Consider the following 23,521-nt stretch of genomic DNA (forward strand, 5'->3'; position numbering starts at 1 on the left):
GATCTGCAAAGAGGAGTGGGACAAAATCCCTCCTGAGATGTGTGCAAACCTGGTGGCCAACTACAAGAAACGTCTGACCTCTGTGATTGCCAACAAGGGTTTTGCCACCAAGTACTAAGTCAAAGGGGTCAAATACTTATTTCCCTCATTAACATGCAAATCAATGTATAACTTTTTTGAAATGCATTTTTCTGGATTTGTTTGTTGTTATTCTGTCTCTCACTGTTAAAATACACCTACCATTAAAATTATAGACTGATCATTTCTTTGTCAGTTGTCAAACGTACAAAATCAGCAGGGGATCAAATACTTTTTTCCCCTCACTGTATATGTATATTTTTGCAATAAAGTTGTATTCTTTGCTCTAATTCAGTTGTCCTTTCTCCCTCAGTGTGGAAACCCATCACACCTTATACCCCGACAGCGAACTTATATAACTCAAGAGAGCAAAACAGTAATCAGATCAGCATCCTCCGATCCCATCGTGTCCCATTTGCATTGGGCAGACGACGTGTCTTTATGACTCACAGAATGAACACGCTTGTAAAATTGCTCTGCATTATTTAAAATGCCTCTGCAGGTTGTGGTTTCAACATAAACACGTTTCTCCTTGTTGAACACTACGCTGTACCTTGTCTTAACAGTTGGCAGGATATGACTATTGGCCCAAATCCCAGTGAGAGAGGATGCTAAATAATCTGTACATTTTATCACATTGAAAAACAAGTCAAACACAATAAAAAGTCAAGCTCAGATAGTAGTAGTAGTTGCAATAAACTCAGCTATTAACTGCTGCTGCTTTCACTATAGCTACAGCTTTTTGTAAGAAAATGTAAAAACAAAAATCCTCATTTACACATTATACTTAAAACAAATAAAAACGTGTTGAAAATGAAGTAAAGTCCATCCAAAATGATCTGACCAGAGAGCAAGGTCAATCTTTTAGTTGCTAATTTAATTAATTCCACATTTGTAATTTAAAACACAGTACACATTTACTCCAATTAATATATTTTCCGTAGAGCTCCTTATTTTGTAGGGGTTGTACAATGTCTATACATATATATATATTTCTGGTTTAATCTCTGTACGAATATACATATATCACATCTTCATTGGATACATTTATAACAGAATCCAGACCTGTCTTTGTTTATCTGTCCAACTACCTCCCTCTCTCTCTCTCTCTCTCTCTCTCTCTCTCTCTCTCCCTCCCTCCCCCCCCTGCTGTCCCATGAGCCTCTCACTGTTTATTTGACAGGCTGCTTCTTGAAGACCCAGGCCACCTGACGGATGGATTTGTGGCCTTATGTGCCTGCGCTCCTCTTCTCTTTTATCAACCTTCAGCAGCTTCGAGAAAACTGACACATAAGTGTCCTCATGTTGGCCACAGTGGTCAGGATTCCCTGTGAATGTCTTGACCATCTGCAGGTACTGAGGGATTTACACTCATTCACTCTGTATTTATTCCTCCACTCTCTCATGCATCTGCGCTGGCCTGATCTCATGTATTTTGCATAACTCTCTGCTGGGGTTTGTGCTCCGATGGGCTGAGGGTGCTTAATGAATAATCATGCGGAGAGATGATTGTGGTTTAAAAAGCAGCAGGAGATACGAGTCGCTCGGGCTGTTGGAGGCACTAGAGCCGCCAGCTGTTGACCGCGATACGAGCGCTGGTGAAGGACGCTGGAGTTAAGTGTGGGCTGACAGTGGTTTGAGGATGAGCCCAATCAGGTCCCGTTGATCAGAGCACTCCTGTCTCCTCACGGCACCGGGGGCGATGGGGGGCTGAGATCCACGCAGGTGTGTGGGAGGTGGGTGTGCTGAGAGCAACGACACTATTAATGAACCAGACTTATTCCAGGTCTGAAGGGAATGTCCTACTGAGAGACTGAGGGACCTGAGCCTTCTCACCCTGGAACAGAGGAGACACATCACATTGATCACATCAAACCAGAGGAGCTTTTCCAGATCAGCAGGGACACACGCACCCGGGGACACAAATGGAAATTGGGCTTCAAGGCATTCAAGACAGAAAACAGGAGACACTTCTTCACACAGAGAGGCGTCACAATCTGAACAAACTCCCCAGCGATGTGGCTGAAGAGACAATTTGGGATCATTCAAAAACAGACTGGATAGGATCCTTGATCACTCAGTTATTAATGGACACCAAACGAGCACGATGGGGCGAATGGCCTCCTCTCGATTGGACACTTGGATTGGACAAAACAACCTAAATATACATGATGTCATTCATCTTATGAAGCATCGAGAACAACGTCCTGGTTTGAAAACCCGGATCCCCTAAGAAGTCGTCCGTCTCAGGTTATAGAGACTTCAGACAGCAGGGAGTTCTGGGGTCAGAGGCCACTCTCACCCGCGTGACGTTCTTGACCCGGAAGAGGCGGATGATGACATCCTCGTCTGAAGACCGGGACAGGAACTCCACCTGCATGGGGCCATACTGCTGGAGGCCGGGCTCGGGCCAGTACTGCACACAGGGCTGAGAGAGAGACGAAGAGAGAGAGAGAGAGAGGTATTAATACACCGAGTTGCAGCATAGAGGGACACAGAGATATAGACAGTGTGATTATACAGTGACAACGAGGCTGAGAGACAGAGAGAACGAGAGGGGTATTAACATGCTGACAGTGTTCAAACCGAGAGAGGAAGGGGGTGGGAGATTTATACGACGACAACAAGACGGGAAGACAGAACGAAAGAGAGCGAGAGAGAGAGAGAGGCATTAATAATCCGTGAGGGCTGAGAAGGAGCGGACCGAGAGGGGGAGGGCGCTGGCATTGTCACACCGATCAGAGACACAGAGAGGCATTAACACAGTTATATAGGTCTGAGCGACAGGGAGATAAATATTAATACACATACAAACAGGCTGCGGAGGGCAGAGGGAGACGGAGGAATATTAATGCACAGGAGGCGCCGACAGACACACACGCCAACGAGAGAGAGGGCAAGCAGGGGATTAAAGCGCTGACAAACAATGGGCTGGGAGACAGAGCGAGAGAGGAAGTAAGACTGTTGATTCTAGCGAAAGAGTGGGGAGTATTAACATGCTGACACGAGGGTCTCAGACGAGAGAAACAGGGGAAATGCCAGAAATGAGCGAGAGAGAGAGACAGAGAGGGAAGGACAGACAGGTAGGGAGGGCTGAGTGAGACCAAGTACAGAGACGCATACACAGAGGCGAGAGGAAGCAAACAGCGTCTCCTGAGGGACTGAGGGACAGAGACCGAGAGAGAGAGACGGAGAGTCGAGTCTTTGGTATCTACGTTTAATTTCTTCATCGCTCCACGTAGTGTCACACACGTTCTTAGAGATTCTCTGCGCTTTCTGTCAAAAAAACTAAACAGCCCGTCTCTGCAGAGAGATCCGGAGAGACACACTGTAGACGAGCCCAGCGAACGAGTCAGAATCGAGCAAAACTTCACCTGGGGATCGTTTCTATACATTTTCCTCTCCCTCCCGACAATATAACGTGGCCCTCAGGAGCCGAAAATGTGCGAACTGCCTCAAGCATTTCCAGTATACATTGGAGGAAAATGCTCAATTCACATAAAATATCAGAAAACGCTTTTATTACACATCGTTACGAATGTAGGGAGTTTTTACTGACAGAAGATAAGATGAAGCTAAAAAGGTAAATGAGTCGACGTATATAAAATGTCAACGTTGGAACTTTAAGACTCGCAGATGGGACTGTTTTCTACGCGCCAGAGACCGGAGTGAGAGTTCAGACGCGCTGTCGATGCGCTCGGCTCACCCAGGCGGAGTTGGACTGGTTCAGCTGGTTCAGCATCACCAGGGAGGTGCAGCCGTAGTCGAACACCAGCCTCCAGAAGTCGGCCGTGGTGCCGGGCAGAGGGTGCGGCGTGGCGATGAAGGCGGCCGGCCGGTGGAAGCTGTCAGTGAGCGCCGCGTTGATGTAGTTGTTGCTCTCGCCCTCAGTGGTGATGAGGAAGGGCAGGCAGCGGTCGGGGGGGAGCACGTCCATGCTGCGGTTCTTCTCGCGGTTGCGCGGCAGCAGGGCGATGCTGCACTCCTCCACGTCCAGGTGGGGCGTCACCGAGTTCAGGGTCTGCAGAGGGACGAGAGAGAGAGAGGGTCAGTGTCTCTGCCAGGCCTGTGGACAGGGGTGAGAGGGGGTCAGTGTCTCTGCACTGCCAGGCCTGTGGACGGGGGCAAGAGAGCGGGGGTCAGTGTCTCTGTGCTGCCAGGTCTGTGGATGGGGGCGAGAGAGAGGGGCTCAGAGTCTCTGCCAGGCCTGTGGACGGGGTGGCTCGGTAGGCGGGGCGTAGGCAGAAGGATCTGGAGAGAAGCTGTTCATAGTGTCTCATTAAAAACAACAGGACGGCGGCTTTGCATGTGGCAGCAATGAGTTGCTGACAGGACCAGCGGGAATTACGCACTGAAACTCGCATTCTCACAGCCTCACTTAGAAACATGTTCATAATATAGATACATATACACCCTCACACAGTATTTATATATGGTGCATATTCCTGGCACTGTCAACAAGATACCTGACGCCCAGCTGCGCTACTGGCAGTGTGGAAAAGCTTTTATAATTTCCTCAACTCAAGGTATCTGTATCTTTCTCTGATGTTAATGGAGAATTACAAGGGTTTGGAGGACATGTCGTCTGTTAGGGAAAAGGATACCAGCAGTCCAGGCAGCAACGACAACGTTAACCAACATTATTTAGTTTTTGGTTAGGAAAGCGTTCCCCCCCTGCCCTAAGATAAGATTAGAGATCTTTCTGGGGAAAAAAAACAACAAAAGTTGCATCTAGTATGAGAAAACATTGTGTGAATATCACGGTTAATATATTGTAGCTAAGTACCTACAGTAATGTGAATTTAATGCCATTAATTACGGCACTATTTATAAATGGGATGTGATGGGATTAGTTCTTCACGACGCCAGCCTGAAGACAGGAGATGAAAAGGAAGACATTAGCAGAATTGAAATCTCAGCACAACTTGTGTCAGACTGGCCCGATACTTCTATATTAGCACTGTTTAGTATTGGTACTTTTTAAAGGGATATATAAGATGTACTGTGTTGTCTCTAAAGTCCACAGTGTAGGGGGGGCGGACATCTTGATAGAAACCATCATTATCGGCAACGTCGTACATGAAATATTACACCTGCTCTTGGCTGTTACTGTGGTTGTGTGTCGAGATGATTCGAGATGGCAATGATTCACGTCTAATCCTACAAGAGATCTGTTTTAATAAAGCATCGGGGACTGGTGCCGACCTCCAGTGAGTCGTATTAAACTCTGGGTCGTTCTGGTGGATCGGCGCCAGATCGATCCTGCCAAGAGAACCAGTCCGTATTGAAACTGGGCCAAAGGATGCCCACCGACAGCACAGCTTATTTAATGTGGCTGCATTCGAAGAAGAAGAAGAAGAAGATGCATTTGATATTTCCCGTGATCCAGTTCAATAGAGAATGAAATCAACAAACGCGATAATGGGGTCGTCCTCATACATTATGAATTAGTGCAATTGCGGCCGTTTTAAATAGAACTCGGATGAGAATTATGCACCTATGCTCTTTGATGAGTGTTGTGTACATTCCCCAATTAGCCGTGACCATCGCATTAATAATGCATCTGGGAGGCGATGCTCACATGCCTCATTAAAATCCATTATGATGTTATACATTTACACTTTATTTATAGGCACACAATAAAGCTTCCTCAGTACAAAGGGAAGCAAGGGGAAGAGTCTGTTTCTGGTTTGTTTTGTCTGAGGACGCATCCTGGCGCACTTTCTCCAGTCGACAGAGAAAACGCACAAATTATAACGTTATAAAACCGATTGAAAAAAATCAAGAGAGTAGAGTGCGGCTGTTTCTCTCCAGGTCTCTCTGCTTTAGATCATCTAAACCACAACCCTCCTTTCCTCCTGAACACTGCTGATTCTTTACATCCACAAGAAAACGCCAGCCCTGTGGTGTGAGAAGGCCGGGCACGCCGTATCGCCCCGGCCCGAGCTCGCGGCTGGGTCTGTCGGTCCGGTGAACGCCCCTGACCTGGAATTCCTCCCGGAGCTGCGAGGAGTTGCTCTGCGAATCCACCCTCAGCATCTCTTTGTAGGTGAGGCTGAACTCGCTGACCGGTATGGCCGTCTCGCCGCACAGGCAGGCCTCCAGGATGGCGTCGTGGATGAAGACATACTGCTCCTGGGGAGGGAGAGCACAGAGACAGAGTGGTCATGTATAGGGGAGACACGGGCTGGCGCCGAATTAAAAGGTTGCTCCGCCGCGATGGGACGATCTGTGAGGACGTTCACATGTTTGCAAATAATCATAGCAGACAGACACACAAGAAAGTCAATCGCAGATGGAGATTAGTAAACATCGGAGGACGTGGTGGGAGACAAACAAACAAACAAACAAACAAACCAATAAACAGTGTTAGTTTACACAATTGATGCTCTGTCTGTTGTTGGTTTTCCTCCCTGATCTGCTCAGATTTATATCTCAATAAGCTTGTGACAAAAACTAACAACCAGAGGTAAATAAATGCCCAGATTTCCACGGATTAGGGACTATAAATCTCAGAGTGTCTTCTCTTTTTGGGTGGATTAGAATAAGCTTGTGGACAGGCAGGACTCTGAGAAGACGTGCGGTCTCTGATGGAGGATCCGCTCTCAATGTCTGACGCTGGAAAGATGACGCTGGCCTCCTCTGAAGACTCAACCACTCGCCAGCTTTATCACACATCTATATAGACTAACAGGCCTCAGTGATTGTTAATGTTCCTACTATGGACTCATTACAGGAGTAAACTCGCTGCCCAGGCCACTCGATGTACACGTTTCCATCCAAGTGGCCAGATGTGGACACTTTAAGGCGGACGTGCTGACCTCAGTCTGGATCATGTTGATGCGTCTGGAGCAGAGGGTCTTCACACAGTTGTAGATGTCCACCACGCCCTCACACTCGGCCATGTCCAGCATGACGTCCAGGACAATATAGCAGCCCGTCCTGCCCGCCCCCACACTGGCAGAGAGAGAGAGGGAGAGAGGAAACATTGAGACCCACCTGATCTGGCCAGTGCATGGCTGCGTAATGTGTTTATCTGCGTCCGTCTCTCCCTCGGGAGTCTGCCTGTGGTCTTCGGTTGGGGGGCCATACCTGCAGTGGACCACCACGGGCCCGGCGTCGGGGGGGGTGGAGGCCTTGACCCTGCGGATGAAGGCCAGCAGCCCCGTGGCGTGGTAGGGCACCCCGTGCTCCGGCCACGAGGTGAAGTGGAACTGGCGCACCTCATGTTTTGCTGAGTAGCCCCTCTGAGAGACGGCAGAGCAAACAGACACAACAGACAGCATCAGTACATCAGCAGAAACATCACAGAGCTCAAGACTGTGCGCACTAGTTAGAGCTCATCTGGATACTGTGGACAGTTCTGGGCTCCACACTTCAAGAAAGATATCGCTGCTCTAGAGGCAGTTCAGAGGAGAGCAACCAGACTTATTCCAGGTCTGAAGGGAATGTCCTACTGAGAGACTGAGGACCTGAACCTTTTCACCCTGGAACAGAGGAGACTACGTGGGGACTTGATCCAAGTCTTCACAATCATGAAAGGCATCGACCACATCAAACCAGAGGAGCTTTTCCAGATCAGCAGGGACACACGCACCCGGGGACACAAATGGAAATTGGGCTTCAAGGCATTCAAGACAGAAAACGGGAGACACTTCTTCACACAGAGAATCACATGCAGTTCTCCTTTATTATCTGTGTCGGCCCACCCGGGGTTTCAACTCTGCGTTCACCTTTAGCAGCCCCCTCTCTGTGGCCCGCTGCCCCCTGCTCTGCTGCAGATGATGCTTTTTAATATGTGTGAAATACTAGGACGCACTGTTGAGGGTTAAACAGCGCACCGCTCGTCTCTGTCAAGAGCACTGTGATGTTATTTTTATTCTTAAAACTCATGAATCAGACAATGAAACGAACCGGGGAAAAAAAAAAAAACTAAAGAAAGGAGAAAAGAAGAAAAGAAAAAGTCTCACAAATAAAACTGTCAACCTCTAAAGCTCCATTGAAAAGCCTTTTTTCTTTAAAATTTAAATAAATGCCGCCGATGTTTCTTGGTGAGTTTCCACAGGGGGCATGTGGCTCTGACATGTTTCTTCAAGTGCGATCCTGTCAGTCTAGTCAGCTCTGCTGTCAAACACTGCTGCCGAATATCGCAGGAACCCGGCGATGAGACCAAACGGACACGCGGTCATCTTCCGGGAGAGTTAAACTGGTCTAATTCCACATCGTTCAGAAGCATTTAGCCTCTGTGACCTCTATAACGATTTTACTTAATAGAATAATCTGATAGATGCAATTTAATTGTATTTGACGCTTTTTGGCAACTGTTTCACGGTGAGAGAAATCTATTTTGGCCCAAATACCTTAATAATTATGTTTCAGACCTTCCTGACGTACAGGAACACTGTTAGCAGCGTTAACATTCAACGTCATCCACTAGCATTTGGTACGATTTCTTTCAGGGGGTGGGGGTGTCGAGAGAGTACGTTCCTTATTTAAAACAGACTCAATGGGGGCAGACTGTACTTTGCCGTTAATTGAACAACTTTTCCTATTTATTACTCATACAGTGACACACAATGGAGACAGATGTCTGGAGCTGCTGTCAGACTCGTCGCCTGGCTCCCCTTCGGTACAATAAAGAGAAAACCCGGCGATAAAATAACTTGTCATGCCTGCTTGTGTTTTAGCAGTTGAGCACCAGCGCAAATCAGCCGCTCAGCAGAGGCGTATTTTACAAAGCAAACGAGAGCTCGTTCCCCGAACTACAGGATAAACAAGGCGGAAGAAACCGGAATATTCTCTGACACATCAGAAAGTTTTGCCATAACTTTCTGACCCGTTCCCTTGCGGTGGAAACCAATTACTAAATAAAACAACACGCCGTTCAAACCAGTCTTTAAACAAACATGGGGTGAAGCTAAATGTTGGCCTGCCTGCAAATTGTGTTTTTCTTTGTCAGAAACCTTACATATAAAACCGCCACAGGGTTCCAGTTTATAATTTGTGATTCAAAGGTCAAAGTTGTGATTCAATCAAAGGACAGGATTGGGTTGGATTTGCTGAGCTGGAAAACTGATAACAGATTGGCCGGAGCATCAGGGCTGACCGAGGACGATTTAAACGCAGGTCTTACCCTCTCCAGTGTGAAGGTGCGGACGGTGTACTCCGCCAGGGTCTCGGCCTTCAGCAGCGTGATCTTTATGTCCCCGTACATGTCGCTGTCGTCTGGCCAGTACTTACAACACTTCACCTGCAGACAAACGCAAATCGGGGTTTCTCATGCTGTGGGCATCATCCCAAACGTTTTCTAAACTGCGGCTGATGTGAGATCCTCCAGAGAGTAAGCGCAGACTGGTACTGGTGTAAGAGATGCATTATTTAATCATCCATTCACTCATTTATTCATTCACACAGCCAAATATCTGTAAGACACTCAGGGCCTCGTTCAGTCCACTACAAAGATGACAAACAAAATCAGTGGCTGGGGACTAAACTAGCATCACTACAGAAGACCACTTCTCGGTGGCAGGAGTGCGGGTCCGAGAGAGAGCCGAGGGGAACACCTACCCGACCCACCTCCACCAGCTTGGTGATCATGACAATGTTAAAGCAGTTCTCCTGCCAGACCATCCTCCAGAAATCGTACACGGTCTCCTGCTTGGGCCCTACAGGGGGAGAGAGAGATGGGTCAGTTACTGAGCCCCCAGACCAAACTTTTCTCTCAGGGGTCCTTCTGCAAACAAAGACAAATGTTTGTAAATGTTACAAAAGTGATGGTGTGTTGCCTCACTTTGGAGAAACGGTGTCCAGTTTTTGACTGATAATAAAGCCCTGTTATTACAGTTTCCCACTGAAAGTTGTCTTGGTAATCCAGTCAGCATTCCCTGTACCTTTGCTCTGCTGTGCTGTAGCTTGTATCAGGGTTTGCTACACTGCTGTATGAATCCCTTTGCTTTCCTCGCCTGGACCGCAGTTTTACGTGGTTATACTACGGTACGACACGCTGTAAGCCGCTGTAACACCGCAACACCACAGAGGCAATGCCAGAGGCGCTCACGGAGAGAGAGAACGAAGTGCGTCGGCCGTGCAAGGATTAGGGGTGTCGAGAAATGCGTCTCACTGAAGATAGGGTGCTTTAAAGCAACACAGCCACACTGAATACATAAAGCGTGCAGTACCCCTCTGGGATGTCATCATCGCCTCTGCCCCTTTTTAAAAACGTGTGAGGTAATCACACAGTCCTTTCTGTGCAGCACACTTTGTGACCAAGCTTTTATACATTGAAGGTTGTGTACCAACACAAATGCAAACACACACAGCGGTGCGGAGAAATTCAGATCCCCATTAGAGATGCATCTTCTGAAAGAGAAAGACTGTTTCTGCATTCCAGTGAGGGAGCAAATTCATCCTTTGCTTTTCTAAACATTCCCGGACAATTTCATGCATCTATTTGATTAGATTTTTTTTCTTTTTCTACTCTTAATAATGTCCATTACAAAAGTGCCAAAGGGGGCAAATTGTCACAGTAGGATCTGCAATCACCGAACACTGGTGCGCGAGGAATTCATCTGCATATTTTAGCTTTATTACTGGGACACTCTGCTTTGGAGTAAGACAAGGCGCCGGCGAACAGAGGACCAATTATTGCTGCCTTGCATGCCTTTAATATTTTACAGCTCTCTTAATGAAGCAACATCCAATATAATTTGCATTGATTCTTGCGGTTCGTGCCCGAGCTGGGAAAAATATATATATTTTCATCTCCTCAAATTCAATTCAGCCACAGAGGCGTAATTCCCTGGGTGTTAAAAACCAACATCGTGTGAGAGGGAGGGAGAAAGGGGTGGACTATCGCAGAAGGGAAAAATAGTGTAGAGAAGAAAATAAAAGAAAAAAGAGGGAATTAAGAGTGTTTACAATGCCTACATGGGAATTATATCCATAGACCGTGTACTTGAGATTGATTGACTGATTGTTTGATTGACTGACATTAATGTTGGAACCCCTGTATTACAGCCGACACTGAGACAACAGGACTGAAAGCCACAGGAGGCTGAACGGGAGGCCTGGTTTCACACTCGCACAGAGGGTTACTCACCTTGAGTTGCGATGAAGTGGTTTGAGCGATGGTAGCCCTGAAAGTAGAGGAGAGGGAAAGAAAAGACTGTTAATGGGCCGCCAGTCAGGTGACGAGCCAAGCTGACGGGACTCACTGTCTCTCTCACATCCACAAGCATTCCCCGAGACTCCCCCCGCCATGGTACGGACAATGGGAAGTGCATGCTGTACCACGATACGGTGCGTTGCAAGGAATCTAGTGAAGCACAAAACTGCCTTCCTATCGCTCTCTTTGTTCTGGAGAAGCTGTTTTGACCATCAGTGAACATGATCAAACACTAGTCTAGTCCTGTTTCTCTGAAGCCGTTCAAATGTATACCCTCTCTACTGTGTAACAGCTCTATTGTACTTTTGAACTGGGAGTAAACTGCTCACTCTACCGTCCTCGACACAGGACGGCAGCTCTCCGATGACAGGAAACGCGTCTTGGAGTCAATTTCTGCTGCAACGACCCAAATCCTCGAAGCTCCGGGAACGCAACGCTAACCCTGCACTGCTTCACGCGTGTCAATACCGGGCCTCGTGTATCAGAATAATAAAGTGGATCTTTAAACCCTTCTGAGCGCAAGTAGGAGAGTTTGAAGCAGGGAGGTGAATAATAATGTTAATGGCTCAACGGGAACAGATTTACACCCTGTCGGTGGAAGGCGATCTATGCAAATACCATTTGTGTCAAGGCAAAGCATATTTCCACGTTTTAATGGATCAATTTTGCTTACGTAAGTATCGTTGAGAGTATTTAATGTCGCCTTGTGAGTACAACCTCTGTACCAAAAAGCCCCACGTATTTTCAGAGAACAGGTGTGTCTGTATTAAATAAAATAAATACATACATAAATAAGTGAATTTATGTAACCTTTTTCTGGTAGCAAATGTATGGAAATCTGGAATTCTGTTTGCAGAGACAATTGACAAACTGTCAGCACTGCTCGGCAGCTCACAATCTGCTAAGTGGAGTGTGTGGGCGTCCATTTCCCTTCCAAATGTACAGTGCTTTATTTCCCCGAGATGAGCCCACCTGCAATATTTACGCCACCAGAACCGCTGGCTAAAAGCTCTCACACGAACCAGACTACCTTTGAGGGCAAGGGCAGGTTTAAGGAGAACAAAAACAGCTATAGCCTCTGTTAAAATATATATTCTTTAATCAAAAACCATGTCAGTCATCTCTGAGCACTTCTAGCGTCTACCAGTCGAAACGCCGGTCATGCGACGAGCGCGGAGGGCAGCGCAAATCAAAACGGATCTGGCTGGCAAGCGTGCAACATTTACACAGGATGGAGACGGATGATGTGGCCTTTGTGACGACTCCTCTCGACTCACACATCGCTGTTCTCCACAGTTACAGCCCGATCAGAAAGAAAGACCTTCAAACCGTGACGTCCTGACAGCAAGCACACAGAGCACGGGGAGGGAGAACGCACACGGTGACAGGGAGCACAACAGATCTCGTTACGCCTGCAACCCAAGGACAGGACAGTAGCCAATCGGAGACCCACGTGTGAGAACGGTCTCTGATTTGGTGGTTACATGTTGTTCTTTTTTTGGGTGGAGGGGCCATTTTGTTTTGTTACTACAGAAAATGTTGCTTTTTTACTTTTTAAATATATATTTAAAATCTAACAACCAGGTTTGGTCTGATTGTGAAAATGATACAAGCTTGGCACGAAAGGGAGTTTTGCCACACACCTTCAGGGGGCTTGCGGGTTAGACTGTTTTTCACTCACCCTTGGCCAAAGAGAAGATTTGTGATTGCTTTGTCTGTGACAACGGGTGCTTAATTCGGTTCCATGGGGCTGTAGCCACTGATCATGTAAATATACCTAATCGAGTAGCCGTACAGATGCGTCTGCTGTCGGTGGAGGGACAGACGCACCGCACCGCACCACGAGGTTTGCCAGCTTGTAGAGATGCCCAGACACACTTCGTGACGCCCCACAGAACGCTTCCAGGGGAGCAGGAAGCGAGTGCGTCCTTTTGGCGACACCGTAATCCCGCCAGCCTTCCCCCTCCGTTGTAACCGAGCACAGCACCGTGGTATGAAGACAAACGCCTTTAGCTACGCCGTGAGGGGATCTGACACAGCGACAGCCTAACTGCGTTGTTCTCGGTTTGCCTCGGAACATAACTTACGGTGAGTATATTTTCTTCCCCCTGACATTTTCCTACACCGGTACAAGCTGGCAAAGCCCCTCGCTTTCACGACCCACTTCAAAGCCCGATGCCAAGTCTCCCTTTGGGCCAGGCCTGTATCTTTGTGCAGCGCGTCACACAACCGGCACCCTGCAGGCCTCTCTCTGACAGCCACAGGGTGACACCATACGGGGAGACGGAGAGGAAGGAGGAAAGGGTAGAAAGAAAGAGCAGTGAAGTACTTACTTCCCTGTTTATCCGAATCTAAAAGGTCCATAGTCGAGGAAGGGAGGGAGAAAAGAGAGACAGAAGCTAATTAATGAGATTCCTGGAGAGAGTTAAACAAAGGGCTTAGTCACAAATACACACACAGAGGAAACCCACTTGTGTACACTGTTAGAGAAGCTCCGACGCTGCCAATGTGGTCATGCATTTCTCTGTGAACGCCACCTCCACTGGGTGCTACAGTAAACTGTGGGTCCCCCGGCTTTAAACGCTGTCTGCCAGCGGGGGCCTGCGTTTGTGGAGCGCTGGCAGACATAACAACAGGACATCATTTCAAAGCACCCTAAAGATGCCCAAGCTACAGAGACGACCTCGAGATCTCCCTATCCGAGTTGTGAAACAGTTTGCCCGGTGGAAATCTCTGGTCGGTGTTGATGGCGTGGAATGCAAACATGGGACAGCCATACTCGCAGATGGGCTTCAGTGCAGACTTGGAAAGGAAACCATGCGATGACCTCTCTATTGTCCGTCTGTTTGTTTAAAGGTGGGTTTCGAAACACGAACCCCCTCGCGGTGGCCTGAGATCGTGAAGTCGGCTGCACCGAAATGCAGACACTTCTGAGAAATGTCTTTGTTTCCTGCCACACAATTATGCGCATTGAAGACTCGAAGACTTTAAGGGAAGGTTTGATTAAAGTGCACTAGTTCCCAAGGTTTAACCTGCTTAAGGCAGTTTGACCAGCCTTACGAAGGTTTACCATTTACTTATACTCATAAGCTTATGATTTCACTGTGCTTTTCTACAATGTACTAAGCTTACATCATACTAGACCACAAATGTTAGAATGGCAGAGAGAGAGAGAATCAGTATTTAAGACAAAAGACAAAGTACCAGTGAATTAATTAATGTTTTTTAATATAAAGAAAGATTGCAATTGACATTAATCTAATCCCTTCATCTAATTTCACTTGGAGGTATGAACACAGGTTTGGGTGACCAGACAGGTAAACCTCTTTGGTAACATTCCCGTGTCTTATAGGAAGAAACGTATTGAATAACCCTTACTGGCCTTGCTATCTCATTGTTGGCTTCTGCGGGGAGAGCAAATCAAAAGTCAACCGTACCAAATAAAATGGCCATCGCATGACTCCAGACAGACAACCGATGGCACCGCAGCTCCCAGACTGAAGCAGAGAGAGGATGACAGCTCAACAGGAGTGCAAAAGAAACCCGGAAACATGTGCGGAAATATATAACATAAAAATAATAAAAGAGCTTCTATTTCATTTAACCTTCTGCGAGCGGTAATGGGCACTAAAATGCCTCGGAGCTCACAATATTAATCATAGCCAGACTCCGCTAACCTGCCAGGGGCCAGACATTATACGCAAGAAATAAATGTGGAATGTAATCTTAATGATACATCGGTCCCAGAGTGCCAGACTTTAATAGAATCCGAACAAAGGAAACAAAGTACAACAGGACCCTTGTCTGAGGGGGGCTGTAACGATAATGAGCGCGCCAGCCGTCCACACCACTCTCGATACGAGCTGTGGAGGTGTGGCGTCCGTTCCAGTCCTTTGTCAGGAATCAAAACACTAAAGTGCCGAATCCCTTGGCTGCCACTTTCGCCACAAAATAAAAAAACAAATTAAACTCAACTTCGCCGAACTCTCTTGCAGCCGACGATTACGGCTCAATCGATCCGCGTGGCGGTTTAGGGAATGATCCCATTTCTAATTCCACCTGAAAGGAGCAGCACCCCTGGAGAGACTCAAAAAGGCTCTACGGCAGCCAGAACAAATATGATATTTGAAACAGAGAGGGGGGGAAAAGTCAGATCAAAGGCTGAGGTTGTTTTAAATCCACACACAAAGGTGTAAAAAGCAGGCAGCTTTTTTAGTTTATATTTGAAGGTGTTTAAGACTTTCTTTGATGTGCCTTTAGCCCCCGTCTCCCGCAGACGTGGGGAGCAATGCTGCTACACCTTCTGCAAAATCCTGTTTATGACTTTAGCCATATATCCAGAGAGATCTGCCGCCAGCAAATAAATAAATAAATGCGTTTTAATATACTTATTTTACAGAATTCGACGCAGTCATATCAGCTCTGAAAGCCCCCGTCTCAGGGTGAGCGGTACAGGGATCGTGTGTCGGCGAACAAAGGAAAGCCTGTCCAATCGGGGATTGAATAACCTCAATCCGGTCTATTTTAATTCAATGGGATTTTGTACATTTGAAACAGTTTTATCACACAGATCCGGTATTGAATGTATTTATTTTTATTAAATCTTTTCTCACAACCTTGACGGCACCTTGGAGAGCAGCCAGCGCGGAGCCGGGCGACAGCAAAGGAGGCACCGCACCCCGCGTCTCCTCTCTGCCGCAGACCAGGCTTTCTTTGTTGTTTTGTGCTTATGAATATTGGGCAGATAAATGCATTACTGTAGGCGTGGATGAAAAGGATTGTGTCTCAAAGTGTCCCCTATGCAGGCTATGGCCCCAGAGACTTAAACTGGGGGCCACACAGCGGCCACACTAAAGACACATAGAACTGCAAATCACAGCCGGGAGTTTTCACACAGTATGGCAGAGCTGTGCGATCTCGGGAGCCTTGCCCCGCTCTGCAGTTATATAACTGTTAACCCTCTGAGCTACCTATATGTCGAGGATGGGGTGTAGGCCTGGAAAGGCAAACATCAAGTGACAGCATTAACCTGGAAGACACCTACAGCCTACAAACCTGCATCCCCCAAAGAGGCAAAAATTTGAGCTGATAATAAAAACTAGACTACAGGGTTAGAAGCAGTGGATAACGCACGGTCTGGGCTGCTCAGGCTCTGCCAGTCTTCCCAGGCGAGTGAGGAAGTGGCTGCAGCAGCAAACGTGATTAGAGTGTTTAGAGCAGGAAGTGATACTGGGGTCAGGGGTCAGGGGTGACTGTCCCCTGCAGAAACAAGGGTACAAGACAAACAGTCATATTTGTCATTTCTCTCAGTATCACACTTGTAAAGCTCGGATAAAGGCGTCTGTCAGAGTCGTGCGTGACAATGAGTTCCTGCAATTAAACACGGTGGGCGAGCGTGCTTCCACTCAAAGGCGGTGCTCAGGACTCACGTCGATGTAGTTGGCGTTGATGTAGTCCGAGTTGGGGTCGCCCAGCAGGGGGTGCAGCTTGACGCGATGCCGGTCGTCTGGACAGGGGAGAGAGGGCCGGGCGTTACTGGACCCATGTGCCACCGCCGAGCGAGAACCGCCTGCGCTAGGGGCCCGGATCTCCGCAGAGAAAAGCACCTGCACTGACTCCGGTGTACAACAGTGTGATGCCATTGTGAGCTGTGTTTGTCTTGGGTTATGGTGTAGTACGGCACCGTGATGTACAGCATGTGATGATTAAAACTGTAATGGAGTGTAATTACACAGTGTTGTACTGGCTCTGTTTAATAACATTGTAATTACATAGAGTTGTACTGGGTCTGTTTAATAACATTGTAATTACAGCAGAGTGTTGCATTGGACCCGGATTGTGATGCTGTAATACAGGACAGCGCTGTACTGGATCTGATACATCACATCAGTACAGTATAGTGCAGGTCCTGGTCTTCTGGCCTATAATACGTGAAGTCGGTACAGTGAGTGTTTGAAAACAACAGGGCGCCGGAAACATCAATGGACTTACACCCCAGGAGGCTGTCGTGTCTCCCCTTGGTCTTGTCCTTCTTCTTGGACACGTCCCAGCCCTCAAAGAAACTCTGGAAAACAAGGAGCGAGAGCCAGGGTCAGCGCAGAGCAACACGGGGAGACGGGCCGCTAATCACCCTGTCAGAGCCCCGACCCGCGCCTGGACGGGACCCCTCTCTCTCGGCTCTCAAGCGGCTGACCTTCTCTGAGCATTAATGGCGATTTAGAGACAAGATGATAAGATAATGGAATCCCATTTGTTGTCAACTTTGTCCAAAAAAACACAAAGAAAGGGTGATATTGTATTCATGCAAAGACAGATTTCCACCACAGAGCTGTTTTTTAATAATTATTTTTACCTCTTGCTCCTTTAAACGGTCTGATCTGTTCGTCTCCTCCTCCACATCATCAGTGCCCAGAGCTCCGATTAAGGGCTTACTTTTTACTGCTTAAATGATCACAAACATTACAGCAGAATTTTTTCCCCCACGTTTTTATATGTTTGAAACGATTAACAACGATACAGTTGCTCGAGCAATACCGACGCACTGAAAACACAACCCTATTGCATGTGCACAGGCATCCGTTTTGCGCAACGCTCTGCGCTCAGATCTCATTGTGGCTCTCCCTCGGGGTGACAAGTGAGTCACTCTTCGCGGCTACACGGCTGTATTTATCGACGGCATGCGTTCAAATCACTGTCCTTCCGTGTCGTAAATTAAGTTTCCTGTGTGCGATGGCGAGCGTGCTGCGGCCGACACTGGCTTCTTGTCCAAAAAGAGCGGGTTTATTCCTTTGTGAATTACGGTAGAGACACACTGCAGAAACAGGTTTCAATCCATTCACAGGGGACGGGTCAGACCCTGGCCATGCATACTGAATACGGATTACAGCAATGTCTTTTCGAAGATGAAATAATGCGCCTCCTAATCCTAACCAGGTTTAATCCCCCCGAACCCCCTCCGCATCACTGTCGCTGGCATCTCTAGGGCGCTCCCTCCGACACTTTTTCCATTTAGAGACGAGCAAGGGATTCGCACATCGGAAACACATCGATTCACACACAATTTCACGCTCAGCTTCAGGGGGTCGGGGGATTCACACGTCGGGTCTGAGCTGGCGCTCGGAGGGTTAGGGGTTAGAGGTCAGGGGTGCTGAGATCAGGGGAAGACAGAATGGGAAAGGAAAGGATCTGGCCACTACGGGGATCATCGATCAAATTGTCCAGCTCTGTGCATCGGTGCTGCTTTAGGAGGGGCGAGATAGAATCAGCATCCCCCGACACGCACATCGGAAAAGCCATCGTTTTCCACAGTATAAAAGCAATCGGAGGATTTGTCGCTGGCGGTCAGTTAACTGAATTACACAAAGTCTGCGTCCACTCCGTCCCCTTCCTGAAGGCACTGGACATTTGTGCGCTGTCCCCTGGGAACGCCTGGAAAAATCAGGACAAGTCACATGCTGCGTATCAGCCGACGGGATACCCCTCTGCTCTCGGGGGGGGAAGAGCTCTTCCTGGCTGCTCCACTCGGGAGACTCCCGGGAGCATTAAACTACAGTTTAGGGGACTAAACTGAGCTAGGAAATTACATACCAATCAGTCTCACTTGCATCACCTGGAAAAAATGGTTAGACAGAAAATAGAGGAGCATCTCAATGAAAACCATATTCTTGGAGTACTTGGGCCTGTGCGGTTTCTAATCTATATTAATGATCTGGACTCTGGGATAGTTAGCAAACTTGTCACATTTGCAGATGATACTAAAATAGGCGGCTCAGCAGATACAATCTCGGCAGCACAGGCTATTCAGAGGGACTTAGATAATATTCAGTTGTGGGCCGACACCTGGCAGATGAAATTCAATGTGGACAAGTGCAAGGTAATACACGCAGGTAACAGAAATGTCCACTATAATTACACTATGGGAGGAATAGAACTAGATGAAGTAACGCATGAGAAAGACCTAGGAGTCTATGTGGACTCCTCACTTTCTCCATCCAAACAATGTGGGGAAGAAATAAAAAAGGCAAACAGGATGTTAGGGTATATTGTCAAAAGTGTAGAATTGAGAACAAGGGCAGTGATGTGCAGACTGTACAATGCACTAGTTAGAGCTCATCTGGATACTGTGGACAGTTCTGGGCTCCACACTTCAAGAAAGATATCGCTGCTCTAGAGGCAGTTCAGAGGAGAGCAACCAGACTTATTCCAGGTCTGAAGGGAATGTCCTACTGAGAGACTGAGGAACTGAACCTTTTCACCCTGGAACAGAGGAGACTACGTGGGGACTTGATTCAAGTCTTCAACATCATGAAAGGCATCGACCACATGAAACCAGAGGAGTTTTCCAGATCAGCAGGGACACACGCACCCGGGGACACACATGGAAATTGGGCTTCAAGGCATTCAAGACAGAAAACAGGAGACACTTCTTCACACAGAGAGGCGTCACAATCTGAACAAACTCCCCAGCGATGTGGCTGAAGAGACAATTTGGGAACATTCAAAAACAGACTGGATAGGATCCTTGGATCACTTAGTTATTAATGGACACCAAACGAGCACGATGGGGCGAATGGCTCCTCTCGATTGTAAACTTTCTTATGTTCTTATGTTTATCCCAACTGCCAAAGCCAGATTTACGGAACTATTAGCACGATTCTCCGAACAGTTAACACAAACACCTACACGGAGTCGTCGTTTTTCTAAACTATTCACACATTTTTTTTTACATTACAGGTTTACATTAAAAATGCAAAAAAACACTCAGTCAATTGTGGAAAATGCAAATCTAAGACTTTAATTCCAGTTTCGAATGTGAAAGTCACAGCTGCAACATACAGCAGCCTTATTCTTGCCGCTAACAAGTAATACTCGTTATTTTAAATCATCCCCACGGGGAAAATGAGAGTTAAATTGATGGATCTGTTTTCAAATGTTAATTCTGCCCACGAAAGGCTGCAACTCCCGATGGAGACAAGTGGCGCGAAGTGAGGAGTGAACAGAAGAAGGCGCTGGTGGTCTCCGTCTGAGGCAGGCTGTCGGGTAGTTGTAGTCGTGATTGAAGGAGAGAAAAGCTCCCGTCTCAGAGAACCTGTCATCGGATCATGTCATCAACAGAGGCCTGACAGCGATCGCGGTTGAGTTGCTCGCTCAGTCATATCTTTGAGAAGCGGACACTGTGATGACCACGGACGCCTCCTCGCTGTCCTGCCTGTGTCGGCGATAGTCGAGACGACCCGCGCCAAGAAAAACACCTGCCTTCGTGAGACACAGATGACTGATGTTGACAACAATGTGTTTCACGGGGAGAACAACGTCAGCTGCTGGAGAGACGCCACGGCCGAGTGAAACGACTCTGCGTGGGATCGTTCGAAAGCACAGTGAGGCAGTGAAGGAGATACAATAGCTGTGTGTGCAAATAGGTTTACTGTAATTGTACTACGGTAATTCGGTAGGCAATCATTGGTAGAAAAGTGATGTGAATTAAACCTTTACGGAGTCCTACTCTGGTCTTCTGGGATGATATGCTATTAATCTTGTTTTATTTTATTTAGTGTTGTCTTACAGAACTCAAAATTGCAACTGAGAAGCAATGGTTTGCCGAAGGAAGAGATAAGTGTCTTTTCGGAGCCTCTTCCCCTAATTTTTTCAACACCTTTTTGACAATTAACTTCATAAAAGTGTGAAAGGAAGGGAGAAGGGAGGATAAAGACTCGTGAAGCTGATTTCTTTGTTTCCAGGTTGCGTCTCAAACACACCGAGGTGCACACAACTGATACAGAGGGGCACGAGACACAAAACAGTATTTTTGTTGTCCTAGACATTTCTATTTCAATTCAGGGACAGGATCAGATCTAGAAATACAGAAATCAGATTATTGATTCTAGGGCGAGAACTTTATCCCCCAAACCCCTCAATCAAAGCGTTGTGACAGGAATTGCGCGAGCCCAACCATTCACAGCCGAGTTATTGGCTCAGAATAGCCATGAAAGACCCCAGAGAGATATTTTGGGGAGGTTTGCCAGTTATTTTTTAAAAGCTCCCGTTTGGAAATCAATTTGCTACACAAAACACACCACTGGGGAAACAGGGTTATGAATTCTGACATGAGCATCCTTACAGACTCGCCATACATGTCTGCAGGCGAAGGGTTTCAGGAAGAATACACAAACAAATAAATAAATAAGATCTATTGATTTCCAAAGGATCTGTTTGCCCCCAGGGGACAGTTTAATGAATGCACTATTCCAGGGAGACATGCCCAAATCACAGCTGAGCTGGGAAAAAGCTTTTTGACATAAAACTGCAAACAGGGAAGAAAAAAAAAGAATAATTGCAAAGCGCCCTCATTCAGGGCAGCCGGTTCTGCTCGGGAGATTCGAAGGCTGAGCATCCACAGCAATATGGGTTTCTATAGCAACCTTATAGCAGCTGTGTGTTTATAGAACTCAAAAGCAGCTACTAAATCACTAAAGTAAAATCATATACATTAAAACTCCATCTGTTTCTCTGCTCCTTGTTAAGGATCCAACACCTTAGCTTCTCCTGATTCTCGCGCAACCCAATCTGCACTTCTCTGTGTTCACAATGTGTCTGCTCACTATCTCTGCCCCCTAGGCCCAGGTACGATTGGGGGTGCCCTGACTCGTGGTCATTCGGCGCCTTTCAACCCCGGCGATTTCAAAAACAGAAACAAAAACGCAACAGAGCTGCGCGGGACTGAATAAAGCACGCCTGTGTTGTGTGGGAGAGAAGGGCCATTGTGTTCATCACCATCTCCTGGCCAAACTCCAGGCACTGAAGCCATGCACACCAGGCCGAAAAAAAGGCTTTGTCTTCATGTCTTTCCACCTTGAGGTCAAGCGATGGCTGTCGAGCAGAAACTCACAGATTCACCGTCCGTCTTCCCAAAGTAAACCGGCACATCGACGTCACAATCTACCCGAAACAATTTCAGCTGAAGAAAACGGAAGGAGGAAGGTCTGTAAGCCTCCTGTTAATATGCGAACTGATGCCAACAGCAGCACGGTGGCCGTCTCACCTCGTACTCCTGTTTGAAGCCGTACCCCTCGGCCGTCTTCATCTGGTTGATGTGCTGCAGCAGGTCGGCCACGCGCACCGCGGGGTGCAGCTGGCCCGTGTGATACGGGGAGCCCTTGCGCCCGCACTGCCGTCGCGGGGAGCCACCCAGGAGGCTGCTGGACTCGTTCACCGAGCTGCGCTGCTCACCTGCACACGGGCACACAAACACACACACGCCTGTGAGCAGAGAGGGCACCGGCACAGAGCATGGCCGAGGGCGAGGAGGCAGGGAGTGATGTGTGTAATGGACAGAAAATGTCCTCAGTTCACATCAAGGCTCTCCAGAGTGTCCTTTTCAGGAGACAAACCCTTTTTATTTATTTTCAGAGGGATAAAGAGAAACCCGCCTTTTCTAGATGATCCTCAGGCTTGTTGGGGCAAAAAATGTTACTGCAGAAAAGACTGCCTATCTACAAACCTATATTTTTGGACTGACAGTTGTACTCCTCAGCAGACTCTTATCTGGTGTTTCCAGAGCAAAGCATGTGTAAAGAAGGGAAATCAAATGAGTTACTGTTCTCCTTCTCTAAAGACCAGATTGTGGGGAATTAAAACTGACCAAAAGACCTCGTTCTCACCCCTAGCGCTAATAATTTACATGCAACACAAAACCACTGTTTGGACACCACAGTCAGGGACGCCAGTCTTACTCCGGTTGCTGCAGTTGTGGGCGTCCATGAAGGACAGGGCCATGCGTTCGTCCTCCTGCAGGGTGCTCTGATCGGTGAAGCTGCGGTCCATCGAGCCGATCATGTGCGTCTTCTCCTGGCGATATGTGATGGGGGTCTTGTTAATATTCACCGGCTTCCTGCAGACACAGAGCGAGGGACAGGGAGAGGGAGAGGGAGAGAGAGAGAGAGAGAGAGACTTAGTTTCCAGTCAGCGTCCGAGAGTGGGGGAAAGGGGGGAAGGATAGTAAAAAGGGTTGAAAGTGAGGCTGAAGTGACATAGAGAAGGTGGCATCACTTACGGGTAGTAAGAATAAGAATAGTAGTCCCTTCTGGAAAGCATGAGACAAGGAGAGAAAGAGAGTGAGAGGGAGAAGACAAGTCAGACATCGAGCAGTCTCAGAGATCCCCCTCCCAGCACCCTGTGGCGCTACTAGGACCTCCTATCACCCTTTAAACACTTGCCCGTCTACACCCGTCTATCCGCTGAAGACACACTGGGGACGGACAGCCAGCGAGGCCAAGCAAAGAG

The 23,521-nt window shown here is 47.6% G+C and overlaps 1 protein-coding gene across 5 annotated transcripts in view; it reads right to left on the reverse strand.

Moving 5' to 3' along the window:
• Positions 1–23,521, reverse strand: part of ptprub (protein tyrosine phosphatase receptor type Ub) — a 185,095-nt gene that overhangs the window by 7,614 nt on the left and 153,960 nt on the right. The window contains exons 15-27 of one of the 5 annotated variants that reach the window (XM_066717710.1): positions 22,972–23,129; positions 22,281–22,468; positions 17,234–17,306; positions 16,672–16,748; positions 13,576–13,593; positions 11,177–11,213; positions 9,655–9,743; positions 9,212–9,328; positions 7,171–7,325; positions 6,900–7,035; positions 6,064–6,213; positions 3,785–4,099; positions 2,381–2,506 (exon numbers count right to left, since the gene is read on the reverse strand). In XM_066717710.1, coding sequence (XP_066573807.1) covers positions 2,381–2,506; positions 3,785–4,099; positions 6,064–6,213; positions 6,900–7,035; positions 7,171–7,325; positions 9,212–9,328; positions 9,655–9,743; positions 11,177–11,213; positions 13,576–13,593; positions 16,672–16,748; positions 17,234–17,306; positions 22,281–22,468; positions 22,972–23,129 — 1,639 coding nt within the window. Of the gene's footprint in view, positions 1–2,380; positions 2,507–3,784; positions 4,100–6,063; positions 6,214–6,899; positions 7,036–7,170; positions 7,326–9,211; positions 9,329–9,645; positions 9,744–11,176; positions 11,214–13,575; positions 13,594–16,671; positions 16,749–17,233; positions 17,307–22,280; positions 22,469–22,971; positions 23,130–23,291; positions 23,322–23,521 lie in introns of all 5 variants that reach the window. The other 4 variants (XM_066717709.1, XM_066717714.1, XM_066717713.1 and 1 more) reach the window with 4 other exon arrangements.

This window comes from Amia ocellicauda, chromosome 11 (assembly GCF_036373705.1).
Source record: "Amia ocellicauda isolate fAmiCal2 chromosome 11, fAmiCal2.hap1, whole genome shotgun sequence".
In the NCBI taxonomy this organism is placed as follows: domain Eukaryota; kingdom Metazoa; phylum Chordata; class Actinopteri; order Amiiformes; family Amiidae; genus Amia; species Amia ocellicauda.